The sequence below is a fragment of the Opisthocomus hoazin genome, chromosome 2, assembly GCF_030867145.1.
Source record: "Opisthocomus hoazin isolate bOpiHoa1 chromosome 2, bOpiHoa1.hap1, whole genome shotgun sequence".
In the NCBI taxonomy this organism is placed as follows: domain Eukaryota; kingdom Metazoa; phylum Chordata; class Aves; order Opisthocomiformes; family Opisthocomidae; genus Opisthocomus; species Opisthocomus hoazin.
In genome coordinates this window covers 79,489,012-79,506,579 of record NC_134415.1, presented here as the reverse complement: position 1 = coordinate 79,506,579, position 17,568 = coordinate 79,489,012, and the positions used below count along the sequence as shown (strand labels likewise).

Genomic DNA, 17,568 nt, shown 5'->3' with positions numbered 1-17,568 from the left:
CTAGCTAGGTCAGTCTCTACTGATCACGCTGTAGACAAGGGCCTGGGGCGCTGCGTGGTGTGTCCTGCAGCACAGGGCAACTCCAGGTATCCCACAGCCGGGAGCAGAGCTGGGGGAGCGCTGGCCTCGTGTCCAGGATCTGGCCTGCAACGGCTGTGGCAAGAGGCGGGAGCCCCTTCTGTTCAGCGACCAAGTCACTCCGCTCATTTCACCTGGGGGCATGCGCACCCAGCTTTGAACTGCCCCCACAAAGGCGGGGAAAAGCAGGGGCTGCTGGGGAGGGCTGCTGACCACTGCTCCCCAGGGAAAAGATGGCTCTGCCCTGCTCCTCTAAGCACCGGCTCCAGAGAAAATCCAGCTGCCGGGGGCTGCGCTGTGCCTGTCCCTTGTGTCCTGGCATCACGCGCAGCCACTGCTCTCTGCAGCCATCACCGCTTTCATGGAGCGTCTAGCAACTTCACCGTTTTCTTGTTTTTAAAGACTAATGCCACCAACTTCTGTGGTTGCTGCTCTGCTTAGCAGTCTTGCTTGTTGTTGTCTGCTGAGGACCACAACTGCCTCAGTTAACGGGAAACCCCCAAACATTTTCAGGCCCTTTCTCCAAGGTAAGTAAGTAGCTTTGTGTGTAGTTAGGATTGTCTGCGTGTCAGTAAGAAGCCACTTGGGGACACGTAGCGCACCAGTTACTGCTTGGAAAGGAAGAGAGTACCTGCAGGTACCTTCCTGTCTGGAAACAGCCCGTTTCGGCTTCTTGGGAAAAGCTCATGTCTACCTTTGACCCCCCCCAAAAAAAAAGGCAGCAGGAGAATCAGGAGCTGCAGAAACTCCATTTACAGACTGGGAAGACACTTCCTCTGTGTCCTTAGGCACAGCTCAGCTTGATGATATGCCCTTAGACAGGAAAGTCTTGCTCTGTTTTTGGAACATTAAAAATCCTGTAGTTTTAGTTGAGAGGAAGCAGCAGATGCTTCCTGTTAGTCACAATTTTTGTCAGTTTATTAGTCTTTCTCCCCTAGATCTTTTTGAGATATTTTAGCTTCTTGGACTGTAAAGCTTAAAACTGATCTCAGAATGTTCCGTAGTAAGAAAAAACAGTCTCAGCTAACTGAGAACCAGGCCAGGGGAGAGAAATCTTAATTTAATTCTACCTGTGGGCTTGAGAAAATCCATTTCTTTCCTGCCCGACAAACGAGGCTCCTCCCTTCCTGTAAGCAGGTAGGAGCTTCTACGCTCGAGTGCACTGTGACTCCCGTGACAGCCAGCTGTAGGAGCACGTCCAGCAGAGTTTGTCGCTCCCTCGCAGCCAGTCCCCCTCCCGGTGCCTCTTGCCGTGCGGACCTGACCACGCTGCTGCTGCCAGGTATCCTTTTGGCACTTGCCTGTGAAAATCAGCAGCCTAATCTGGAACAAAGTTCACTACTGAAGGATTTTAGTATCAGTTTAAGTCTCAAAATAGCATTTAGACCTAGTTATTGAAAAGAAGCGATTATATAAACATACAGCTGGAATCTCCAAAATTGTATCGCACCCATTATCCATGAGGAAAGAGGAAACCCTTTACGGCAGAGCATGCCTGAAGAGAGGATGGGGGACTGTGGGAAGGATGAAAACAGTCAGGAGTGGGTAAGAGGTGTTCCTACTGTAGTGAAGATCTAGATCTATTAAACTTTGTTTTCTCCCATCATCTTAGATGCAGTTGAAAAAGTCACATTTGTCATTTTAAGTATGTTTGCTCAATTACCGTTTCAAACATTTTTAAATGGTCTTTGAAGCAGTAAGCAAACCAGTAAGAACAGAAGTGTAAAGTTAAACCACACAAAAACACCAAGAGAAAAAGTTGTTACCTTTATTTAAAAAATACCAGTAATACTGACAAATTTAAAAAGCAGTTCACACTCATACAAAAGTATTCATGTGTTCTCCAAACCCACTGTATATTAAATGTCAGCATTTTAATCATGTTTTGATTTACTAAAAATAGATGGGTTTTAGCCTAGTTATTTAAGCAACTGCAAAAATCAGTAAGACCAGCGTTGGGCATGTGATGCAGTAGGACTGTTGGGCAGCCCAGAACAACATTCCCACTCCTTGTCCTCGCTCCTGAACAGGTGTCGGTTCATCCTCGAAGAACAGGACAAGAAGCTACTGCACGCGGTCAGATCTCTCTCGAGCTCTGAGGACTCCAGTCCTCCTCTTTCCGTGGGAGGACCATGGCACTTTGGAGCTCACCAAATAACGCTGAACACATGGCCTGTAGCGTTTTAAGGCTAAACTATTCGAGAAGATTGACTGCTATCTTTCAAATTATCAGTGTGGACAGAAGAGGTTTAGTTCCGATTGAAAAAGAAATCTAAATAACAAGGCTTTTTTGAAACCACACACAATAAAGGCTCAGACAATAGCAGTGCTCACTTTCACTTTTAGCTTAACTGGAACAGCCTGTGTCTGTTCACTCCACCAGCACAAATAGCAGCATCAAGATTTTCTAAAATTATTCTCGTAGGGGAAGCAAATGTCAAGTCCCACTTCTTTTCACGCTCCAACTCCCGCAGCATTTGCCTTAACACAAGATCTATGTATCTATCATTTGCTATATTGCCACAAGTTCAGAGAGTGTCCCGGGCTGTCTAAAGCCAAAATACCGTGAGCAGGCAGCACTTCTGCACAACCCTGCCAACTGCCAAGCGTTCACTGCCGAGCGGCAGCAGCGATATTCCAAACACGGAAATAGCTGAAACTAAAGGAGTTACGGCACAATGGGCATCTTAACTTATAGCTACCGTTGGTCCTGAGGCTTCGTATCTTCCTCTGCCACACTGCAGCTGCAGAACATTCCAACGTCGACAGGCAGCCGGAGACATCAGGTCATATAGCGCGTAATAGCTCTCAGAGCATAAAGTAGTTCAGCTTGCATCCGAGCTTCTACCAGAAGCAAATTTACATGGACCTTCGGGAAAGAAAAGAAGTGGCCCTGTGACGGCGTGCTCACCGTGACGTACTCGGTGAGCGGAAGGCTGCGGGGCTGTGGTTTTCGTGTCAGTGTCTGCAGCCGCAGCGGGGGAGCACTTTGTGTCGCAGCTCCCCAGCAACAAAGCTTGCTGAGGGAGCACAGCCGGACCAAGCACCGTGTGCGGGGTGGCAGCATGGGGCTGCCACGGGTCCCAGGCTCACCGGCGCAGCACCGGGTTCCCAGCAAGAGGGAGTCATCCCTGAGCAGACCGACTGGTTCAGCTGGAGAACACAGGCGAGCTTTCAAGCACACAAACCCTTCTTCAGCAGCAGACTATGCGCTACTTGGAAATAATTGTTCATATTTAGCTTGATGAAGTTAATCAGTTAGTTAAAAGGCAAAAGGGCGGTCGGTATCTGTGGAGCAGTGGGGGTTGTTAGCAATGGAAGAGGTGATAAGGTCGTTTGCCCCCGTGGGACAGAAACAGACAGGTGATGATCGCCTGGACAACATGGAGTGGTTGGCTGAGATGAAGCACAAGAAAAATTGTGATGTGCCACTAAAGCTATTATCTTTCCTGAGACAGAGGTGTTCAGCAGCTACCACAGGTCAGAATTTCCATTCCCCAGCTCATCTCCTCAACACCTTTACTGCATTTCTTTGCGGATGAGCTCAGAAGCCGTGTGGGGGAGGGGGTGAAAAGCATTCTCTCGCTGACAGCAGGTTGGCTGTGAGTTTGTTCTGGCATGTCACGGCTGTGTTTGGTTTCAAGCGCAAGATTTACACACGGATGGATGGTGACTGCGTTCAGTGACACATACATGTGAGATCCTTGCATTTTGATGGCTACGGAGATGCAAAGTTTTGGGATTTAAACAAGGGTTTGTGTGCTTGAAAAGCTTGTCTCTATCAGTCTAACCAAAACAAACATATCTATTATTTTACTTGAACAACCTTAAAGCATTGTGGTTATAATACCCCTATTACAACTGGGTATCTCTAAACTACTTGCACAAGGAGTTTAGCAAGGAGTTGAGCCTCTGATGAAATGAACACTGATTGAGGCACATTTATGTTTCAGCACTGTATTAGCATTGCTTTTAAGTAGGGCTTAGAAATATTTTTCCAAAGAAAAACTGGAGGATGTGGACTTGATGGAGCAGACATGAGAGTCAGCAGCAGGAAACATTAGTGGAATTAGTGCAATTCAGCCCGCAGCCCGGCAGCAGGACCTTAGACTTTAACACAAAGTAACTGCTTTGGGGCCAATTCATGCAGAAAATGATCATAAGGCTGCAACGACCTTGGGCCAGCAAGCTCCGCTGCTCCGTGTCCGACGCTGAGGGATGGATCCCACATCTCCTCCCTGCCTCTCTGGGTCCCAGGCGACCCCAGCTGACAGTGGCAGAGAAAGCTGCAGTCGGGCTGAAGCCGTCCCATTTATGTGTCTGACCTCCCCACACAGCTCAGGGCTCGCACAGCCCACGTTAGCCGTTAGCTAGCAAACGTTCAGTAGGAAACGGAAAATTATTTCGGCCTGGGAAGTACTGCACCTCCTGAGGAACTGACCGAGCGTGAGCACACTCCCACTATCACCAGCTAAAGCCCAAACGCTGTTGGGGTAGCTGCGGGTGTCAGCATGGCAAACGGATCCACCGCCCGTGTCCCACAGCGCGCATGCAAACTGTACCTTCTCAGAGTGTTCGAACTGCCTCCAGAAGCTATCATACATTCTTTTTGTGGTCTTTTCAGGAGTGCAAACCACAGTCTTGATATAAACTTTAAAGCTGCGGTCCAACAACTGATTAATTTCACCGTAGTCATAGTCATCATATCTGGAATTGAAAGAAAAACACTTTCATTTTCAAGCACCAGTTATTTCACTTGCATTGTTTGTAAGTCCCTACGGCAAAATAAATTACTGTGTAATTTGTCCCACTACGGCCCTTCCCCATAAATGAAAATATGTTTAAAAATACATGCACATGTGCTTAATGAATAGCTTTGCTTCAATCTGAGAACGAAAAAAAAAAAAATAAAAGCCAACGCTGTCAAGTCTGATGTGTTTAGAACAAAAGTAGTAAGACTGACCTTATTCCAAACATACAATGAATATAGTTCCAAATAGCTCGTCTTAGCATTGAGGTATCCACGTCCTTGTGCATGGCCATCGTGTTGTAAGTCAGATTATAAGCAATATGAAACTTCTCATCAAGTAGCTGTCCCACATCTGGGTAAAGGCGATTAACCAAGGAATAGCCATGGTCTTCCCAGGAATAATCCTTAGAATAAGCAAAAATGCAGAGTGGAGCATTTCAGAAATTAACTTGTGAAGGCCGAGTGCTTTAATGTAATTTATCTCGGGGCAAATAAGCGGGGCAGGGCGAGCTGTTCATTTGCTTTCATTGAGTCTTCTCGCCCAGGGGACAGCCAGCTACAGCACAGCAGTTTCCAGGTTTGGCATTCGGCTCAACAGACAGACTGCGCGCTAAGCTTCCTGACAGCAGTCCCCGTCCCCGTTACCTGAGCACGAAAGGTGGGCACGTGCATCCCATGCCTGGAGAAGTCCTTGTAACCATAGCTGGTATCCTCAAAGTGACGAGACACATCTCTGGTCGCTGCCGCTTCTTCATCTTCTGTTAATTTCAAACAGAATTTCACACAATTTCAGTAAGAACAGACCGGAAGTGTGCTCGTGGAACTCCTACAGAAGAATGGGAGTCTCTGTGCTTTTTAAACACACAGTTTCACTGGCCACACAAATTCTTTGGTACAGCTCACTGTGACTGCAACTATGGTTTCTAGAGGCAACTCCATGAAAAACACTCAGATTCTTTCTTACAGACAAACAACGTTTTCCTCCCTTCTTTTGTCTACCAGTCTTCGCTCTGTCCCCTAAGCCAAGGGGACACTTTGCTCCTAACTCAAGAGGTCTGTAAAAATGTCAAGGGAAAATCTGTTTTGGAACAGAGAGCTTATTAGAAAGAGAGACCTCTAAGACTTCCATGCCAAGTTTATGTTAGAGGACACTCTGCTGAAGAGCCCCCAACAACCCTAAGCTTGTAACAGATTAAGTATTATCTCAGAGTCACCTGAAAGGTAATGTTTGGTACGCTTAAACAGCTAACTGTGTTACAGGACTTTACAATGTCTTGCGAGATGCTTAAATCTCTTGTGAAACTTGTAAATCTCTCAAGAGAGGATTCCATTTCTGTTGGAAATTTCTATTAAACATAGTGTTGGTCAGTGAGTATTACGGTGCATTTGAGACAGGCCACAAATCTTGGCACTACTTTGCTTTTAAAGGTTCCCGGAAGAAAACAAAGCACGCCTCATCTTGATCCCTTCAAAGAAACGGTAATGTTTTTGAGACATCTCGTAACACTCTTTTTGATCTGGAAAAGCCTAAATAAATATATATACACACTACATGCGTTCTACCTGAAGAACACACGAACATGCTTTCTCTCTTCTCTCTTTCAAAACGTGTAGCCATCTCTTCCTGGCTGGCTTCCTCTTCGTCTCTGCACTCCTGCAGCTGCTTCATTTTCTCCATAAGAGCTTCAACTTCACAGACAGACTCTGGAGACTTGAAAAGGAGAAAAAAAACATTTCATTTCCACGTAACGAGAACTGGCAATGATGGCAGAAGTAGTCAAGCCAGAAAATTTAAACACAAGCTATGTCTTTCATTTATGTTGTTTCTCGAGGAAAACGGTTCTCGAAAGAAATCTGTACTGACCCAACAGTTCACACTTAGTCGTCATCTTTTCTCAATTAGATCCCTAGTATTTTTAGCATATTTTAAGGGTCACAACTTTTTGGAACAAGTGGTCCTCACACTAAAATTAAAGTAATTTCTCTTACTTAATCTAAGCGTTTAACAACTCTAAACCAAGGATCTGCAACAGAAATTCTGACAGAGGAAGTAACCACAATTTACTACCCAACTGTATTTTTCCCCTTCTTTGCTCACAGAAAAGAAACATATTGAAGGAAAAAGGAAGAGTGAGTGTAAATGCAGATTTAATGAAGCCTCAAAGGAAAGCTAGTGCAAGATAATCTTCTTTCACAAGAGCCGTTTCAACACCACAACACACTGTTAATTCAGTATCTGGTCTTGCAAAAATCCATCAGCACAAAGCAAAATAAAGTTATCTTCAGTTTATACAGTTCTGCCCCCTTCCTCTCTGCCTTTTGCAGTCAGTTTGCTTCTTCAGAGAACCACCAAGCTCATCAGATTAAATTTAAATGCCACCCACACTACTGCAGTAAAGTCTCACAGGCAAGGAACCTGCATGGAAAATACCCTGTTATCACTGTTCTTAAACCAATGCTTAGTTCACATCATGCTTGTCACTAAGTGGAAGCAAGTACAGATCAGTGAGCAGTATCTTTTCAACTGGTTAGCCCTCATCTGGATTAGGCTACTCAATTCCACCCTCACTGAACGAAAAGGGACGGGCACCCTCCGTGTAGTAAGTTTACAAAGAAACCGCTACTATTGAAAGAGACTGTTTGTTCAGACAGATACTTACTGGAATACTTCCAGCTGGGCTGGCATGAATTTCATCTGCCCCGTGGTAGCCATTTGTAATATCGCATATGCAGTAGTTACTGACGGAAGGGGGCCTGAAGGTGTGACCCCCTTCGCAGTCGATCTCCGGGCTGATTCCACAACCGAACGTGAAGGAAGCAAGGGAGTGGTAGTGTGTAAGGAGAACCACCGCATGGATCAGCTCTGCCAGGGACCAGCTGTTCTCTTCAGTCTTCAGAAGTTGCTTTAAAAATAACGCAAGACAAAAGTATGCATTTTAAAAAGTCATTCAAGTGATCCCACCTTAATGCAGTTCATCAACACATTTCTTCACCAGATAAAATTATTTTTCTGACGTTCACAGTTGCCTCCTAACTCTCTGCTGCCGTTAGTGCGCTCAGTGTCCTGTTACCAAGTCACCTGCCAGCCACAGACTCGTGCGGTTACACCACACAGGAGATGACTTCTCTGCCCTCTCTGGCCCTCAGCTACTGAATCAGCTGGGACTTCTATTTTGCACCATGTGGTTTGTACTGAGGCCAGACCAACTCGCATCGAAATTTTCACACCTCTGATGAAGACGCAACCACAACAGTCTCACGTTTCTTCCACTGGTCTTTACAGTCTCAGAAACCCTGGCAACTCCTCGCGGATCGGCTGTGTAAAAGCCGGGCACCAGGGCCAGGGCCCCTCTGTCTTGTCCCCGTGGGTGGAATGCTCTACATTTGACAAGAAGCTTCGAACCCCAACTTCCCCTTCAGGCAGGAAAGTGTGGGAGGTCTGGGGCCTTCTGGCAGAGCGTGTGCCTTCCCCCGCAGCCCAGCGTCCTGCCTCCCAGCAGGACCTGCCGCTGCTTCTCCACCTGCCGGACCCAGCAAGGCCCGCTGCTGCCCAGAGAATCCCAGCACCCATCTCCTCCTCGCCAAGGGTGAGCAGCAGGAGGAGAGCAGAGGAGATGCTCCGGTAACCCCTGGAGCCCCAGCCATGAGAGCTGCTGCTGCGGCACACAGGCTGTTTTTCCAAGAGCACAAGTGGTGTTTTATGCAGTATCGCAGTGATACAACACTGAAATGAAAGTCAGTAACGCAGAACAGCTCTCGCCCCGTCTGGCTCTTAACCCTAAGAAACTGTGGTTGCATCTACTGAAAAACAGGGGTACATTCACAATACTCCATTCAAGATTTACTTCGATATGTTCCTTGGTGATAAGCCAGGGTCGGTGAGCCAGCATTTTGTTCAGCTCTCCTAAATTCTGCAGTTTTTGAGGTGCGTTTTCCAGACCATTCAACCATTTGGGGTCTCCACCAACATGAAGGAAGTCATTCACGTGGAGGTTAACAAGGTAAGAGCACTGATGCCGTGCTGCAGCCTAGAAAGGAAAACACAATTGTGATACAGAAAACAATTACAGTAAGTCAGTGCTTTATGACAAATACCGTAAGTCATCATTTCCTCAAAATATTCAAGAATAAGACTTGCAGTGATCAAAGGCTGAAGTTAAAAAACCCTGAGATTAACTCATCAGCCTGTTTTGGTTATTGCTCTCACAACATAAATATTCCTCATTCATATACATTATCACTATGCTGGCTACAGTTGCGACATGCCTATATCCAAGGAAAAGCAGAGGCGTAGGTTTATTGTATGTCCTGAAGCAAGTACTCCACGGGGCATTGTACTCTCCAGCAGGGAAGAAGCAAGGCTGCCTCTGCGTGAATCTTTACCAGCAGAAACAAAAGCAGGTTTTAGAACGCATAAACACATATAGCAGGAGAGACTAAGGACAGCTTTTCAGCAAAGAACAGACCCGGTGTCATTTATTCAAACAGCAATCCTTTCCCCATCAAATTAAGACACAGCCTGAAACTTTAATTCAACTTCAGCAGGCAAAGATCACTGCACTGGCAGACTGGAGGTGATGAAATCAACCGCTTCTGGCAGAAAACTTGTTTAGAATGTAGAGATTCAGAAACAGATGTCGGGACTATTGAGGTAGAGGGAGATGTATTCAACAGGGGACACACACACAAACAAGCTTTCTTCAAAAATAGTTTCTGAGATACTAAGGAAACCAAAAATAAACAATTGTCGTATTTTTATAACAGATTTTTTTCCCCTCTTTCTCACTGTGCTACTGAAACTACGAACACGAAGTACTGGTCTTATGAAACAACTTGTAAACCAGACACAAACAAACCTACTCTGCTTTTCCCCTTAGCTCCCGACGAAATGCCTTTCCAACTAGAAACTGCAAAACACGGTAATAACTGCTATTAAACAAGACCAGAGACGGTTGCCAAAGCGGCTGCTTCTGCTCGCTGCTTTCTGTTCCTGCATACCATTATCCCGATGTAGTGTCGGTAATGCAGCGGGAGTGGACCATCCATTTGCAGTAGATAGTGCTGAGTTTTTAGAAAGCTTTCAAGGTACTGTGGATGGAAAACCATCACCAAGGTAACATTGTCCAATCGGCCCAGTGCAGCAAAAGAATCTGCAAACAGCGTGTGCATCATGGCGTCTTCGTTTCCCACCTGAATCATCTGATCAAACAGAAAGAGCAATTAGCAATATTGTCTAAGAAGCACCATAAAATAGTAAATAAATATATTACCACAGCACCCAGAGGCCCCAGTGAAAAGAATTATATTATAAATCTATTATAATTATGCATTAAATCAGTGCATATAAGGCAAGGCACATAAAATCCCTTTAATACCTCTCATTTCGGAGCTCACAAGTGGTTATATCAGCAAAAGGAGATTTTTGGTTTACACTTCCTCTTGTACAACACTGACTTCTCATTTTTAACTGTCTCTCACCTTCACTTTCTCGTATGTCCCAAATTAATCTAACTTAGTTTATTATAACAACAAAAAGCTAACTGAATAATCATTTTTAGTCCAGGAAAAAGAGGGAAAGAAGTAAAGAGCTAGCTAAGAGGACAAGAGAGACAAATAAATGGAAACTGGAACTTAAGGCTCTAAAATTCCTAGAAAACCGCAGGCATATTACTAACTTCTCCTCTGCTCCAAATTCTCTTACCCGACGATCAGGAGAGCAGCACCAGAAACGCTCAGCCACAGCACTCTGCAGCTTCTCAGATTATCCAGAATGGCAGAGGCAGCTCAAGAAAAAGCAACCCCAGAGCAGGGGGGCAGGTGCCTTGCAGACCAGTAGGAAATTACCTCCGGATGTTCACAGGGAAACAGACACTCTTACAGAAAACAGCACTGAGTTTCTCTTATACTAGATAGCAGCACAGAAAGTGTCATAACTACCCCAAAGCTCCTCAGGGCTCTCTCTGCTTCTGTACACTAGAAGTGTGGCCAAAATCTCACCAGGACTGAATGGGATCACGACTCAAAAGTGTTTTGCAGCTCAGCAGCTGTCCTGAAACCGAATGTGGGTTACTACTGAAAGGGTGTTCCTTAAAAGCACAAAGTTCACTGTGTACTGGAAAACACTACCACACCTCCTTCTCAGGGATGAATCTGCTTGGTCCGTGTCCCAGTGGTCTAGGAATTCTTATTCCAAGTTCCTAGAAAAGAAAATTACACCATGTCAGCATTTAGTTATAAACAGCTTTTTAGCTGTGGTTGCAAGAAAGAAAAGAATTCTCTATTGAGAGCTGGGCTTATTTGGGTACTTGTGGTACACTTACATGGGTAGTACCATTTGTACAAATGCAAATCACTTTTTTATACAAGTGCTTTATAATTAGCCACACTTGTTTACAGTGTACAGCCCCACTCCAGCACCAAAAAAAAATCAACAACAAAGGCCCTGCCAACCGAAGAAAACACACACAAACTTATATGCACACACACTACAACCTGGTTCACAGAACATTCTGCATAAAGCATATTTTGGCAGGGTGTCCAGGACAAGGAGTTCAGTACACAGCCGGCCGCTGTGTGGTTATGCCACTGATACAAAATGAGACTGGTGTGTGTGTACATCCGCAGTACGCCAGCACATAACACTGTGTGCATCTGTCAGGAAACGAAAACAGCTGTAACCCTAATCAGATTTCTTTTTCCTAAACCTCAAAGAGCTCTTCAACTGCTGAAAGTACCTGATCTACATTTGCATCTGCTTTCTTTTCGAGACAGGATAAATAGCTGTTCATGTTGCGAGGGAGGGAGGGAAGGGATTTCGCTCAATCAGAAGAGCAGGAGCCACCTTGGTGGACGCGTTGCCTTGCAGGCAGCAGGGAGGCCGGATACCCCGCCAGCAGTTCACTGCCTGCCCTCTCCCTCAGCTAGGTGAAGCTTTCTTCCAGGCCTACGGCACCCCGGGCCCTTCGTGCAGCCAGGGAGCAAACTGCACAAAAGACTTGGGTGCCATTTGTGTCCCACCCGTTGCACCGTTCCCTTGTGAAGGGCGCAAATCGTGGGTCCAAGGGCAGCTTCATGGAGAAGGCCCAGCAGGGTCCACGGGGCACGTGCCAAAGCGGGACACGGCCTCACCTTGCGCGTTCCCCGTGCCCACTGCCCCATCGCTGCGGAGGCTCGCTCCTCCTCCGTGCGCGCAGCGCTCGCTGCAAACCAGCTCTCCCGACAGGACTGCTCCCCAGCCAGGGGCACGGCTGCCCCACGGCCACCGATGCAGCTCCCAACGGGGCAGCTGCTGGCACAGCTCTTACAGACGGGGGGACACCCAGGATCAAAGGTGGGGATGGAGCCCAGCGCTGAACGCCAGGCTATATCTAAACTAACGGCCTGGACTCCTACCTGTTCCCTCTCCTCTGGCCATCTTTTAAAACATGTGCACTGCCTCTGTTCCATAGCCCAAATGCTTTTCTGGTAATACCAGCCCCATCCAGGTTCTCAGCTGGGTTTAGATGAATAAATCGCATGCAGTGCACCAGTTCAGGCTACGCAGAGCGGAGGGGCACTCTCAGCTGTTTCAGGCCTCAAGAGCAGACCCAGCCCCCAAGAGCTGCCTGCCAAATGCAGTTTTAAACTTTGCTACATTTTCCCCACAGAGATAAAGGCTGTTAGAACAAGCAATACTGGTTGCACTCACTATTGCACTTTTTCTGTTTTTAGCTGAGGTTTCTATTTGCACGAGTTCATTGTACGAGAAGCAACTTTATTAATCAGTTACCATTCCCTGAACTTTCCCCTAAGATTAAAAAACAGCTTCAGCGAGCCGGAAGCAATCAGCGCAGGTCTAAGTTGGAACTACCTAAGCCCATCAGACGTTGACGGTCTCCCGAAATCCTAAGTCAGACGCCTTCATTTCTCAAGCCTTATTCGGATAAAGTGAGATCAAGGGCAGCTCTTACTACCCGTCTTAACACATTTTCCCTGGAACAGCAAAGTTTGCGATGTAGCTTCTTCCTGCTGAGGGTCCCAGCATTCACCAACAAATTCTGCCTGTCAGCCCAGTCTCTAGCAATGCTACCAACAGGATGAAATTGTATCTTAAAACCCACCCTCTCTCCTTAAAGCTCTACCACAGCTTCTTATCTCAGCTACAACTACACTAGCACATTAGAGAAACATCTTACACACAAAATGACAGCAAGGAAAAAAGTCTGTACGCATCATTTAACTCAGCAGATGTCTGCAGTTGTCTGCCAACTCAAGCGCTCCAAGAGAAATACCTTGAAGTTTAATTCTTGAAGAACTATGTTTCAGTCTTCCCCTTTCCCAGAATGCTTACAGGAAGAAAAAAATGCAAGATTTAAGAACCTGAGCTCAGCAGGCTGCTAACGTATTTTGCCTCACAATCAAAACCACATCAACGTAAATACACTTCACATTTTTTTTAAAGCATGCAGAGGTCAAACTACTACGATTACACTGCATGTAACAGGTTACATTACTTAAGCAACCAAACGCCCTCTGCAAAGTGACATAGGGGTTTTTTGAGGATTGAGTAAGTTTCTTTGTTTTCCCTCAGGAGAGAAAGCAGCCCCCTGAAGTCCCTCAAGAAGCCTGGGCTCACATCTCTGTTCTGACAGGAACGTTGCAAACGATTTGTGAAGATGAGCCTCAGTTTCCCATCTGCAAAAATGGGGGTAAATATGATTCTTCCAGAGGGTGCTGAGAACAGAAATGAGCTTGTTGTCATACGGTGCATGGTTACCACAGTCATGAAAGTTGTATAAATTCTGACCCATGAGAAATCTGAAAATTGTCATTCTTCTGTTACAAGCTATGGCAGACCTTTTCAAAACTGTTTTCCCCTCTTTTTTTCAGAAGTGGCATGTAACCCAGTTCTCCGAGTACTTAACAAACAGCAGGCACTTCTGGATGCTCCCAGTATCCCACCATTTCGAGTACTGTATAGACAACACAGTAATAATTCTCAAAACAGTCCCTTTGCTTTGAACATATTTCTGTGCTCCATGATGCCCTTCGCTAAGCCTCCATCTTCCACACACACTCAACTCAAGAAGCAACGCTCTCCAGCCTTCCCTCTCAAAGGCAAGAGCTGCATTCTGACCAGCCACGCAGGCCACCACCACCTCTCTTCCCCTGCCCCTTCCTCTGGAAGAACCAACTCACCTGGAGCACCAACAAGCTCCAGCAGCCAAAGCAAAGCAAACCAACAGCAAAGCAGCCGGGGCTAGGACGAGCAGCAGTGGCAAGCAACCAGTATTTACCTTGGTTATCACAAAAGTATAGGCAACTTTCCTGCAATTCCAGACCACCGAGCTGCACAGCGAAGTGACCTACTTTGTGCTGTGTTTTCTGCATCAAGCTTCTGGCATCTTCCCTCCGGTTTGTTAGCCTTGCCACACCGCTTCCATTCAGTCTAGAAACTCTGCAGCTGAATACAGCTCCAAGCTCAGCAGAAAGCCAACCACAACTGAGGCCTTAGGTGCAAATAATACATAATAGTAATAATAATAACGCATCAGAGGCACTCTGTCTTCAAAGTCGGAACATAAAACTCAGATGGCTGCAAAGCTGAGCACCAAGGGTGGAACAGATTTCACCTTGAACACCCAGCAGCTCACAGCTACCGATGGGAGGTGGGCCCTGCCAGGTGGCAATCCATTCCACTGCTCACCTTCCAGACGTACCTTGACAGAGAAGCAAGACTTTAGCCATGTAAATATTGTATCGCTATGCTGGCGGAGATGACCTCAGAACTCACAGAGAAGCCTCCTCTTACCCCTGAAGTAATGTAACTTGTACTTCTGTACGGCCACCATTGTTAGTTCCATGGGAACTATGTTCACCAGACACCTACCATGTCTGAACCTACGTGTCCCTCAGCACTGCCGTATCTGAGCATCTCATCTAATGTGTTTAATTCACGCGACATTCCTGTGAGGGGAGGCGAGTGTATTACCTGCCACTTAGGAAAAAACCTGAGAAACAGAAAAGCTACATGCCTAGCAAAGGCTGCTACAGAAGACTGGCAGCTTGAGCTGAGATCTCTCACGTCAAGGGCTAATGCCCCAACCACCAGACTGTGTGCCTTTTCAGAGGCTTCTCAACCAGGAAATATGTTTTATGCAAATCTGCAGCCAGAAACAGCTCTTCAGAGCTGAGACAGAAAAGTTAATGAGACAAGTCTGCAAACTTAATTATATACTTCCCAGCTACCATCCTCTCTCACCGGTCTGGCCCATTTAGTACAGCCAACTCCACAATGCCAACCAGACCAAAAATCTGTACCGCATGCACGTATATGCAGAGCGAAGACCACTCTAAAACTGCAAGCATGCATAAACTCGCTCTATTTATGGCTTTTCTATATCTTAAGACTCTGTCAGTCAAGCCCACTTTTGAGTAATTTTTTTTAAGTGTCTGATCAAGAACAGCATTCCCAAAAAATTTTAGCAAAAGCTTGAGACAGAAAATTGAACTGCAAATGCTTTTGAAGAGGTTTTTTAATAGTTAAAGCACAACATGCATCACCTCTGTCGGTAACAGAGCATCACCTACTTTGGTTCTGAACCTCTGTAAAATGTAAGTGAAGGGGAAAAAAAAAAGAAAAAAAAAAGAAAGAGTCACTTCTAAGCAGCCACCCAGTATCAGAAATTCCACCTAGAAACACTGAAGCAAAGTTACCAGCCAGGACACAGGGCCTCTCTCTAGAACAGGAACTTAACCTTGGATGAGGAACCTAACCTCAGCTACAGCTCCGGCTCCACAGTGCGCCTAAAACGCTTTTTCAGATCCCTGTTCCTCTCCCACTGCTGGCTCCTGGCAGCAAGAGCTCTGCCTCTTATCACAAATCCTCTCCCAAAACTCAATTACAGTTTCGTCAGATGAGTATGGGGGCTGTACCCAAACTGTTAATTTTCAGCCATTCAGAGTTCGTGAACTGAGCACTGGCTATGAACCGCAACCTTCAGACTGCTTCCCTGGTGTTAGCACAGTGAGTCATTTTGCTCCCCTCAAGTACAGTCAGTACCAATATCAAATGTTCTATCTCTCAGGGAGACTTATTTACATACTTACTTAAGCCTCCTCTAAATGGCAAAAAGAACATTTTATCATAGTCAGGCCACAGGCAAAGTGAAAATATAATTATCAGTTTACTTCACTAAACCACATTTGGATTAGTATCTTCATCTGAATCATCTTGTGTCCTGATCAAGCAGTAAATACTGCTAGATTCAAACCAAATTACATGAAAATCACACCCTGTAATGCAATATAAAACAATCTAAGGGAAGGCACCAGAGAAGGGAAATGAGTTTGAGGTGACCTTTTTTTGGAGGTAACATTTTCCTAGACAACTGGCGATCATTTTACATAATCTAAGTGCGTTCATATCCAAGCTTAAGGGTTAAGAAAGGCGCAATGAGCTGTGGGTTAAAAACTCTTCAACACAATCTCCTCGTACAACTAACTCCTGCAACGTGCCAGCGCTGAAAATTCAGCTTACTGTACTACATTTGAAGCTGACATTCACAATACCCATTTAGACCTTTCTACTCCTACAGGCTAACATGCCTCAAAGCATCCAAGTGCCCAAGAACCTCGCACCGCATTTCCAAGGGAGACCTTGCCACTTACCAGTCTAAGAGGCTCTGTGCTGCTGCTGCCTCGCTCACTGTGTCTGGTTTCTACTTCCCCTTTAAAGGTCACCGACGGCAAAACCTCACTGGTGGTGACACCGACAGGCTACAAATTTGGAGTTTCCTTGTTTAGGATCTTAACGACAATGACTGGCACAACTGGCCTCACAGGACAAGTTATTTATCACCAAGCTGATACACGCTCAGTTTAAAAGCCGTATTTTCACTTCTGCTAAATACAGTAGCTACTGCAGTTTCCTTATCAAATGGGTAGCTTTTGGAAATGAAGGGATTAAGGAACGAAGACTAGTGACTAAATATGATTCTTTTCCTACAAATACTAAAAAAAAAAAAAAAAAACAACAAAAAACATCCCACAAATCCTATACCTTTTCTAAACGTGGGGCTAAGCAGAACTGGCTTTCCCATTCTATTCATTTACCTCATGCAGAAGGAACTACAATTGTTGTGGCTTTCTCAGACAAACCATGATTCACATTAAAATGACAAAAATTATCTCCAAAATGCCCATGTACTCTAAATTTTTGTGATGGTTCCATCTTCTGGGTATCTCAGACTGCCATTCAGCTGAAGCACTAGACATGTCTGCGCTTGCACGGATTTAAAGAACTGAGAACAAGCACTCCCCCTCTGCTACAAAGCACTTTGTTCTACAGACCTACCGCTCTTCACTGGAATTAGAGCACAGCAAATGTTGAACTGTTTCTAGTTCACAGAGAATATGGTATCCTTATATGAATTTAAGTACTTACACTTACTGATATTTAAAGTAAATGAATGTATTTTCCCCGAATGTCTCAAAGTCCTTTGAAATACCAGATTTTAAAAACATCCCCAACTAGTTTATGTGACTTGATCCAAGAGAGCAACCAAGGCAAGCGAGTGCGTGCCCACGATCACACACCCTGTTCACACTGGCAGGAACACATGTGAAGCCCAGAGTCCTCAGTCTCAAGCTCCAACACCTCTTCTCTGGTCATCTTCTAGGACCGACCAGTACGAGCGGGTCCAACTGGAGTAGTCTCAAGGCACCCCAGTGCTACCTATTCTTCCTCAGCAGTAACAGCT

The 17,568-nt window shown here is 45.6% G+C and overlaps 1 protein-coding gene across 4 annotated transcripts in view; it reads right to left on the bottom strand.

Annotated features, from left to right (window-relative positions):
* Positions 1–1,832: 1,832 nt before the first annotated feature.
* The window catches only part of SESN1 (sestrin 1), an 86,908-nt gene continuing 71,172 nt past the window's right edge, over positions 1,833–17,568 (bottom strand). For 2 of the 4 annotated variants that reach the window (XM_075414249.1, XM_075414248.1), the window contains exons 2-10: positions 10,960–11,025; positions 9,827–10,027; positions 8,674–8,856; positions 7,489–7,731; positions 6,392–6,539; positions 5,474–5,586; positions 5,042–5,232; positions 4,641–4,785; positions 1,833–2,947 (exon numbers count right to left, since the gene is read on the bottom strand). In XM_075414249.1, the coding sequence (XP_075270364.1) occupies positions 2,861–2,947; positions 4,641–4,785; positions 5,042–5,232; positions 5,474–5,586; positions 6,392–6,539; positions 7,489–7,731; positions 8,674–8,856; positions 9,827–10,027; positions 10,960–11,025 (1,377 nt within the window). In that variant the 3' untranslated portion in view covers positions 1,833–2,860. Of the gene's footprint in view, positions 2,948–4,640; positions 4,786–5,041; positions 5,233–5,473; positions 5,587–6,391; positions 6,540–7,488; positions 7,732–8,673; positions 8,857–9,826; positions 10,028–10,529; positions 10,934–10,959; positions 11,026–16,477; positions 16,519–17,568 lie in introns of those variants that run through there. The other 2 variants (XM_009934269.2, XM_075414250.1) reach the window with 2 other exon arrangements.